The sequence below is a fragment of the Alosa alosa genome, chromosome 24 (genome assembly GCF_017589495.1).
Source record: "Alosa alosa isolate M-15738 ecotype Scorff River chromosome 24, AALO_Geno_1.1, whole genome shotgun sequence".
NCBI classification, from domain to species: domain Eukaryota; kingdom Metazoa; phylum Chordata; class Actinopteri; order Clupeiformes; family Clupeidae; genus Alosa; species Alosa alosa.
The window spans coordinates 3,739,621-3,749,769 of NC_063212.1; the positions used below are offsets into that span (position 1 = coordinate 3,739,621).

The following is a 10,149-nucleotide window of genomic DNA, read 5'->3' on the forward strand; positions in this document are numbered from 1 at the left end:
GAAATGTTGTATCGATAAACTCAGTGTAAGAAGACTAAACATTGATAAATATATAAAAAAAAATTTTTTTGAAAGGGAGAAGCAGGCGAGTTTATAATTATTGTACAGTGCTTAATTTGATTAAGTTATGAATGGGTTCCAACAGTTTAGTGCGGATTTAACCCACATTGCCTTGTCCAGAGGCCTATTCGAAGACATTTCAAATGTCACTGTATGGACCGGGCTCTGCAGCTGCTGAAATTAAACAGCTAGCCTACCTCGATTCCTATACTTGAAAGCTGCGCGTCGCTGATAGGGGCGTGTAGGCTATCGTGAACAAGCCCAAGTTGTTGTGCCATTTGTGACTTCTTTTACTTTAAATTCTGGTTAAAGGCTCCAGACCTTTGACTTAATTACTGGTTGTTTAAATATTTTGACACATTTCAGCTGTTATCGACCCAACACACTATGGGGCATGAGAAAAAAAAGCAAACTTGTCCATTAAATGTAGGCTATGTAGAATGGACATTTGTCTTTTGTCACTTACTTCCATAGGCAGTTATTGTATATGACAACACACGTAACATATTTGCAAGTAGGCTCAAAAGACCCTGTTCTCGGCCTAGTTATTATCTCAAGCAGTCATATTGCTCTTGCCACATTTCTGGGTTTCCTTCATTGCAGTTATTTTCTGAAAGCTGCTCTAGCTTGCCCCTGATTTCAGTCCACGTGACTACAACTGTTGCAAAAGGGAAGGAAATCAAAGCTATTATTTACCAAAATGCATGCAACCAACACACCTTTCCAAATGATTAGATAGGCAGGAGTTGTTTGTCTTCTCAGGAACTGACCTCATCTTGTCAGCCTGGGACTGAGGTAGACAAGACAAATTGAAAGAAGCTATAAATAGCCTCTGATTCCCCAAGCAGCATCTTTGAGTAATCAATAAAAACATTAACATCCATATATTATCTTTCTAACAGTAACCAGTTTGACAAGGATATAACCAGTCTTGCGTGGAAATATATTTGTATTAATGTATTTTGGCAAGTAGATTTACAACAAAATTCCCTGATATTCCATGACTTTTCCCCAACAATGATGAAATTCCCTGACTTTTCATGCCTGGAATAGACTTTCCAAAATTCCATGATATTCCAGAGGTTTCATGACCTGTGGGAACCCTGCTTGTATGAGAAGACCTGGCAGACACAGGCAGATAATCAACACTTGGCAACTAGAATCAGCTTCAACCTTTGTTTGTGTCACCTCTGGAAATGAAGCTGTTGAAAGACACAAAAATAGCTATTGCTTAATATGCTAAATCAAATCAAACCAAAAGTGTAGCAAACATATTTTCTTGTAAACTAAGGTTTTAAATGCAGTTGTTTACTTAATTCCAAATAAAATAAACATCCATATCTGTTTAACCCTGTCGCCATCAGTGCAGCCATTGGTTGTGTCGAATGCACTGCTGTAGCTGTCATCATATAAAGCCCACCCCATGCCAGATAAGTGATTGTGATGAAATCCTGGGTTTTTGGTGATTCAGAAATAGGCGCCAATGGGATCCTTTCCAGACAGACCTGCAGGTTCATCTGGGCTCACCCAGGCTAGACTTCCACTATACTGTAACCTTTAATCTTACACAACAAACGAAGACATCTTTTTACTGCTGCACTTAAGGATTTATTGTAACAACAGATTTTATTATTATCATTAAATGACAGAAAACTGACAAGATCTGACTATCTCAAGTGTTAATCAGGAAAGAGTGAATTTTAAATTCCACATTTAAAGTGCAATTTATATGCAACAACAATGACAGTAAAAAAAAAAACAGTCTATTTAAAGTGCACAAAGAAGGTCCTGATCTCCTTGGGTGATATGGTTACACTGAAGTCCTCTGTCACCCCATCAAATATTTGTACTCCATCTGCAAACGTTAATAAAAATATTAATACAACAAAGACATTGACATGGCGACAGTTCTATTCTCACCACAACAAGTAATAACAGCATGAACCACACAGATATTCACCATGTGCGTTCTATCACAGACTTCACTGTTGAGCTAACTGGTCATCCTGATTTTTATCTAAGGCCTAGAAGAACATGTAATTGAAAGAGTCTTACCATTTTTATCCATTTCTCCAAAAGTCTCCCACTTCCACCTTTGAAGGTCTGAGATATCCCAGGTTCCTGTGAGAGAGCGTTCACTTACCTCCGTCACCTCACCAATGCCCTGCAACACTCCCTGTTGAGATGGAAAAAAATGTATATGGGAGGCTACACTCTTTTTGGTATCAAAAGTCTCACAGTGTATCTCTAATTATACTGCATATACACACACACCTTAAGGTTTATGGTGGTGGGCTTGGAGAGCTCTGGGTCCTCGCCAGTTTCATACAGGTGCATGATCCTCAGCAATATCCTGTTGTAATCAGCACCTGGCTTCTGTTTACCTGCATACATGTACAATGTATAGAAGATGTGTTTACCCTATATCAACAGATACTTGCAATATAAGCACAAATGAGGGCTATTTGCGTGTTAAACTCATGCTGACCTGGATCCAGGTTTTCCTGGTTCAGAGTGTGGTTGGGGCTGTAAGCCCAGCCAGGGACACTGAGGCTCTGCATGTGAAGGTTACTGGGCAGCACCACAGGGCAGACAGGCAGACTGGTCCATGACTCCTGTTGCTTCCATGGCATCTCTGAAAACACATGGAAGACAGATAACTATGAACAATACATATATACATAACAGGGACCATAACATTCAGCTACCCAGGCAAACAGTTATCTATCTGTGTTTGTGTGTGTGTGTGTGTGTGTGTGTGTGTGTGTGTGTGAGAGCTGAGTGCTTACGTGGTCTATCTATGGGCATAACCACAGGCCTGTGCTGAAGCTGTAGCACCTCACGGTGGTAGAGAGGTGTTGTTGCAGCTGCAGACCCCAACATTAGCCACAGAACTGGCTGCACCACGGAGGAGTCGTTGAGGGTCAGGTTGTACCCACGATTCCAGTCCTGGTTGTTCCACAGACGCCTGTGAAGCATCACCTAAAAAACACACACACATGATAAGATATCAGAAGAACAAGAGAATGGGATTTCAGTGGTTGCATTTGGGGGGCAAGCATAAAGGTGTCTGTGTGTGAGTCTGTGAGTAAATTAATGAAACACCAATGCACCAATACTAGAAACGTATTGTGATACCCTGAAACTAAAAATGTTACAATACCAGTATATATATATATATATATATATATATATATATATATATATATATATATATATATAGAGAGAGAGAGAGAGAGAGAGAGATTTTTTATAATTTATTATATTATATATTAAGTTTGTCAAGGCCTATTCTATTAGTGATGTTTCAGGTTTTTGCTGTGGTACCATTTCAGTATTGGTATCAAGAAGATACTCAGGCATGGTATGGTATTGGTATTGAAGTAATACTTTTGGTATCATGACAACAAATGAAAATGAGTGTATATTTACCTCTACATAAAGTATAACAGACAGAAAGTGTTTATGTGGGTGGATGTTTGTATGTTATTGCCAGTTTCTGAGCCTCTGTTTGTGTGTGTGTGTGACCTCCAGCTGGCCATTGTTTTGACTGGACACTCCGTGGGCTTGTTCACTGAGGACGACCAGTCTGCTGGACTCATCCTCAATGTAGGCTGCTCGCACCATCGGATAGTAGTTCTACAAGGACAAAGCACACAATTCTCACCACCAGATTAGTATTCCCTGCTTTCAACATCAGAGGCTAGTGTATTCCCATAACCACACTCTGTGGACTGGCTCTCTAAAGGCACATTTATCTGGGCATGAAAGCTATGTGGGTATTTCTTGTCCAACTCACCCTGGGGATAGAGTTGTTGGCAAAGGCCTTATATGTCCTCTTCATCATCTGATAGCCATTATTGTCTGTGAAGATGGTCCTGTTATTTTTCAGGCTGGTTCTGGTCATCAGGACAGTCTCACGGTTGACCACAAGGGGGCCCACTGAGTACCTCTGCTCCAACCTGGGGCAATGGCGCTGGTCCCTCAGGCCAGTAGGCACTCTTGTGACCACAGAGTAAGTATAGTCTTTGTCTTCTTCCTCCCTGTGAAGAGAATGTTTATAATCAAATGAATTTAAAAAGCCTACCGTTTCCAGAGGTTACTTTTGTTTGCTTTATCTGGGTTCCTAATCCTACTGTTACTGCATGTCTTTCAGCACACAGTGAAGTTAATCCAGTATGACTTTCAGCAGAATTTGACATTAACCATCATAATTTGATCACTTAGGAAAAAAAGATTTTACTTTGAGATTGGACATATAAGCTTGATTAACCTATAAAAGTACTGTCGGATCTCTGAGATGATCTTGCCAGGAATGATCTCCATGGAGACTGCTTTGTAGGCAGGCACAGCAGAGGTGTTGGTGCTGAAGATATAGTTGTCTGAAATCGGGCCTTTGTACACGTCTCCATTGGACTCATACTCCCAGAAGTCCTGGGTCACTCTCACATTCCTATGCTTGTGCCTAATGGAGTTATAAAGCACCGCAAAGGCATCTGTTTATCCAGCACACTCATTACTAACCATCAGACATTAATATCCATTGTGTAGGAGCCTCACTCCAATGAATAGATCATACCAAGCCACGCTATGGTTGCTAAACCAAGGCAATACAAAGTTAGATTAATGTCATTAAAGACTTCACAATTAAAGTGAAAAGTGAATTCACAATTCACCTTGAAATCGTTTGGAACACAAATGTAACACTTCAATCCATCCCTACCTGTCCACGATGCTGTGTAGCAGGTTCGTCTCCTGGTCAAACAATAGTTTGTAACAGTCGCTGAAGATCGGTAAGAGTTTCCGGCCCGTCCTTCTCCACTGGTTGACGTTCTGTCTGTCAAATTTCACCGTTCTCACCTTGTAAGTCTTGCCACACCTGGTGGACCCCACGCATGCGGAGAACTTGACGAGATATTTCCGGAACTGGAGCCCTCCCAGCTCAGCCACAATGAAAAGGTCATATTCCGAGGTAGAATTAGCTTTTTTTTGGATCTGAGAATGAATAAATAAATATACCATGAGGTTTAAGACCAGACTACTTCATTTCAACCATACAGGATTATATATGTATATAATATATAATATACTGTATAATGTGCAGTATATATCAGTGTGTGTGTGTGTGTGTGTGCGCACCTGTGCCAGTACAGGCTTTCCAGACTCATCGAAAACCAGTGCCATGGGGAATGTTACTGTGAGGTTGATGTAAGTGGTGACGTTCCAGGCCAGAGGATTGTACACGATGATGTGCTGCTCCAAGTCATTTGAGAGATCTTAAAAAGGGAAACATAGACAGAATTAACAACAATGATCAAAATCATACACACAATTACCAACATTTCATATCCAAACATAAAATGGCAAAGACAAAATGCCATTCATACATATGAGGGGAGCAATTGGGAAATTGTAGAACTCCTGGCTGTTACCTGGCTGGAGTTTATGCAGGTCCTGAGAAGTACCAATGGACTGAGGTAAAATAAAAATTGCTGCTAGTAGTTCCTCAACTCCCATCATGCCTTGGGTGAGATGCTCCATATACATGTCAGCAACCTTTGGTGATTCTGTCCCTGTGATGCCATCATGGTGCTGAACCTGAAACAGCGAAGCCAACTTCAGCAAGATCCCGGTTTTGAGAAAGCGTAACTGACACTGGAAAAATAAAACTCATTTTAAATCAGGCACCTCCGAGACAGCCCATCTGAGGGCCCTTAGCTTTTTTAGGGCCCAGTCAGTTGCCACTGGTCCATCTGGGTAAGTGATGCGATACCGAACAAAGAGAGTTTCTGCAGCGTGAAGCTGGGAGCTGGCTTTCCTTGCCAGGCCCTTCAGAAGGTTCCTGGAGGCATAGAAACCTGACCATGCCTGGTAAGGTTCTATAATAGAAATATACATTCACACAGTGAAAGATAGAAGAAACAATGGTTAATAAATGATTCATATACATGGATCTCAGAGCCCTCTAACCAGTAGAGTACGGTAGGAAATCCTGATTTCCTCTCACTTCCCAGGTGAGGTTGGACTGGTGGACAGCTTGGAAGTACTCGCTTAGGGTGGCATACTGAACTGTTACTCCAAACTTATCGCTGTGCTGGTTAATGTAATCCATCAAAACATCCATGTTGGAGAATTGAACCGATGAATTGTAGAACTGCTTATCACAGCCCTGTGAAAAGGAGTATTTTAGTTTTAGAGATAACTGAAGCCAGATGTAGAGCTGCCATAACATCAATAGTGCTAATATTTCAAGGGCTTGAAGACAATATGGATTGCAATTGAATTTTCATGACACACATATTTGCAGACCATGAAAGTTTATAACATAGATTAGTTCATCACAACTGATGAATTCTACAGTTAGATTTATATTTAAATATCAAATTTAGAATATATAGTAATTAAATTAGATTCAAATACTAATTGCATTAACTGATGTGGGAGAAGCATCACAGAAGTCTTATATAGATGAAGATATTATATGGATCTTGGACATTAAACAGACCCAAGGCCAAAGCACATGGTTGGTCCTGAACCACTGGGCTCTCTGTTTGATGTTGTCCACCATGGTCTGGGCATAAGGTTCCAACGTGCTGGGTGAGACGGGCAAGCTCATGTTGGGGTAGACACCATCTTTAGGGGGATCAGGGAACAACGCCACGCCATTCCAGTAAAATCCTGACCTATTAAGACATGCTACGTTACTCATAGCGAAATGCATGATTACCTGCACAAACACGGAGCCTTAAATTACTTTGATTATACCTCTGAAAACAATTACCAAACAACACTCCAATTGTCGTCTTTAGCCGCACATACATTTTCATACAACATTAGGCAAATTGGCTGTTGCATATCTTATTTACTGTGTTTATAATCTTTAAGGGCCGGTTTCTCAGACATGGATTAAGCTTGGTTCCGTACTAAAACAGAACTTGAATGAAGATCTCCACTGGAAAAAGCTTGGGACAGTTTCCCGTACATGGATTAAGTATACTCCCAATCCAATTTAAATACCTCTTTTCCAAATGTAGATCTTCATTAAAGCTCTCTTTTAGTCTAGGAGTTGGACTTAAAGGGGTGGTTCAGGATTTTGGACATAGGACCTCATTTCCAAGTTAGCAAGTGTGATATTTATCAGTGGAAACCGTTTTCAACACATTTACTCCTGTCCTTCTAGTTGCAGAGTTCGCAGGTGCTAGCTAGCGCAAGTCATCAGTATTAGGGGTTTGCACGGACGTCACGTTCTGGCCGGTAACCATGGTAACCCAGCACGCGCGGCCATATTGGCGATACTCCGTGAATGAAGTACAATGGAGTTTTATGCACTTTGGATATCTTACGTGATTGTAGCCGTGTCTAAACAACAGAAAAGCTCATCAAAATGCGTCTAAGATGCAAAGGCATATAGGGCAGGACTTGGACCACAAGAAAATGCGCGATATTTTGAGAAATTACAGTTTATTGGCAGCGCAGATCCATATGAGTTGGGTGAGGGAGACAAAGTACCAAGTTCAACCACAAGCGCCCCCTAGCTTCCTCTGATAACTTCTGACATTATTCTCCTTTCTCCCTGGTTTTGGAAGTCGATACCTACACCAGATGTTTTTCTCAGTCGGACCTATTGGTACAACCTAAAACACGGCAATAATTAACCATTTTCCTTGACGATGTTTGGGATTTACTTCAGTGCCTAATGCTTTCTAATGAGGCGAGCATCTCCAATATGGCGACATCCAGATCTGATGACACGCCGTGCAAACCCTTAATATGTGTTAGCCTGCCACTTACATCAGTCTTACCCACTCCACAGAACACCCGAGGCAAATCAATTATCGCCAGACTATCGATGTAAATGTCTGTGTTGATAGTTTTATTTCTAACATTATTCTATCCTTGCATTTCAATGATCGCATTACATTTTGAGAGACTAGTTTCTTAGCAGCGGCGGAATTATACTTGCTCCGGTTAGTAGTACTGCGCCGAAAAGTAAACAGAGAAGCACAGTCCAATGGGGATACCCAGAGCCGTATATAGAGATAGTAGTTGTATTTCTTACACTATTCTATCAACACAGACATTTACATCGATTGTCTGGAATTTGCCTCGAGTGTATTTTGGAGTGGGTAAGACTGTTTTTAGTGGCAGGCTAACACATACTGATGACTTGTGCTAGTCTAGCACCTGCAAACTCTGCAATTAGAAGGACTGAATGAAACGTGTTGAAAACGGTCTCCACTGATAAATATCACACTTGCTAACTTGGAAATGAGGTCCTATGTACAAAATCCTGCACCACCCCTTTAATCCTTATACAAGAAACCAGCCTTAAAGGTTACTGTACTTGTTAGGTGTTGGTAAGAAAGACAGTGTAATTACATGTTGGAAAAGGGTAGATGTGATGGGGTGCAGTAGCTGAACTGGTCCATGGTGTGGGTGAAGATCTCTTGCTTCTCACCTAAGGAAGGGGAGCCTCTCCACACAAACTGCAGCCTCTGTGGGAACACATTATTAAAAATGGTGCATTCCTGACATGGTGCACAAGTTCTAGGGTTGCCACCTGTCCAGGATTTTCCTGATTGTCCAGGAGTTTCATGGTCTGTCCAGGAAAATAAAAATAAAAATCCTGGACACTGAATGTCCCGGATTTTTGTACATGATGCGCAAAATGTGTATTTCAGTTTAATTGAAGCGTGCCTAGTGCCTACGTCCATAAACGTATGCACAGCCTTATTGGCCCTACAAAAATGACGTAGCATAACATGGGTGGTGGTGGTGGGGGCACGCACCGTGGAGGTTCATTAGAAATGGTAAGGTGGAGACGGAGAGTGTGTGGGACAAGGAGAGACAGAGAAAAGAAAATGTTATTCCACTTAAGCAAAAAAGCAGAACCTAATTGTATTCCCCCTTTTTTCTCAATACTGCCCCCAGGTGTCCACAACTAAAAACTGTTGAAAATATAACAAAATAATAAAGGTCTGCTATTAAATAAAGCAATTAACTAAACAAATAACTAGAAATTGTCATTCTTACTAATTTTAGCTATACAATTGTCGCTTAGAATGACAGTTTTTATCTTGGGTTAGATGTGCGAAAGGCACCGTTGCTTACAAACAAAAAGGTCGATTGGATGGCCAAAATGTCCAGGATTTTTGTCAGACACAGGTGGCAACCCTATGCACAACTGACAGACTGAGAAAGTCATTTGTCCCCAGGGCCATTGAACTGTTCAATGCCTCACTTAAGGGAAGAGGAGAGATAGACTTCTCTGCATAGTGTGTCTGCCTCTTCACCCCCTCCATGTTTGGATACTGTCTGTCCACTAGCCACTTTTACCACTGTCTTTATGCCTCACTGTTTGCGTGCTATATTAGCACATATGCATAACCCCCCCCTCCATGCCACAGCCGAACTGTGGCCACACTTATACATTTTCTTTAAATAGTTAAATATATAGACTTTACTTTATTTCTGCATTGTTGCACTGTTGGACTTACTCATTTGCACTATCACCATGACCACTATCACCATTGCACTACCACCATGACACTCATTCACACAGAGCACCTTAAGGCTCTGGTATGGTCCTGCATCACATTTGCGCGTGTCCAAGACGTGCGTCATTTTCGACGCTTACACGAAGCATACTCCAGTTTTTGATCTCTTGAATGCGCGTTAGCCGATCAAGATTAGCGCATGCGCACTACGAATGAACTGTGATAATCTGCCCCGCCAACGGGGGGCGGTACGTTGAGCCTGAAAGTAGGACACTCCCACCAAAGAAGAAGTTAAAAGCAGGAAGACAGTTCACATTTTAGCAGGTGTGCAGTGGTACTGCCAACATGTCGACCTATGAAGAAGAAGAAGAGGAGCTGTGTTGCATGTTGCTGTTGTTGGAAGAAGAGCAACGCATGAAGAAGAGAAGAAGGTGGGATGTGCGACCACTGAACGAAGGAAGAGCCAGGGAAGGAATGTTCAACACTTATGTGCAAAAGATGCGGCTGTTAGATGAGGAGAAGCACCACGAATACTTTCGCATGTCTGCTGAAAAGTTTGATGAGCTGGTTCGCCGCATCTCTCCATTTATCA

General features: G+C 41.6%; 1 protein-coding gene across 2 annotated transcripts in view; it reads right to left on the minus strand.

The window, feature by feature from the left end:
• Positions 1–1,645: 1,645 nt before the first annotated feature.
• man2b2 (mannosidase, alpha, class 2B, member 2) overlaps positions 1,646–10,149 on the minus strand; it is a 40,004-nt gene continuing 31,500 nt past the window's right edge. For both annotated transcript variants that reach the window (XM_048236207.1, XM_048236208.1), the window contains 15 exons: positions 8,440–8,555; positions 6,566–6,743; positions 6,031–6,229; positions 5,749–5,939; positions 5,493–5,658; positions 5,200–5,336; positions 4,784–5,055; positions 4,334–4,525; positions 3,860–4,103; positions 3,589–3,699; positions 2,850–3,042; positions 2,549–2,695; positions 2,335–2,444; positions 2,116–2,236; positions 1,646–1,915 (listed from right to left, as the gene is read on the minus strand). In XM_048236207.1, the coding sequence (XP_048092164.1) occupies positions 1,824–1,915; positions 2,116–2,236; positions 2,335–2,444; positions 2,549–2,695; positions 2,850–3,042; positions 3,589–3,699; positions 3,860–4,103; positions 4,334–4,525; positions 4,784–5,055; positions 5,200–5,336; positions 5,493–5,658; positions 5,749–5,939; positions 6,031–6,229; positions 6,566–6,743; positions 8,440–8,555 (2,469 nt within the window). In that variant the 3' untranslated portion in view covers positions 1,646–1,823. The remainder of the gene's footprint in view (positions 1,916–2,115; positions 2,237–2,334; positions 2,445–2,548; positions 2,696–2,849; positions 3,043–3,588; positions 3,700–3,859; positions 4,104–4,333; positions 4,526–4,783; positions 5,056–5,199; positions 5,337–5,492; positions 5,659–5,748; positions 5,940–6,030; positions 6,230–6,565; positions 6,744–8,439; positions 8,556–10,149) is intronic.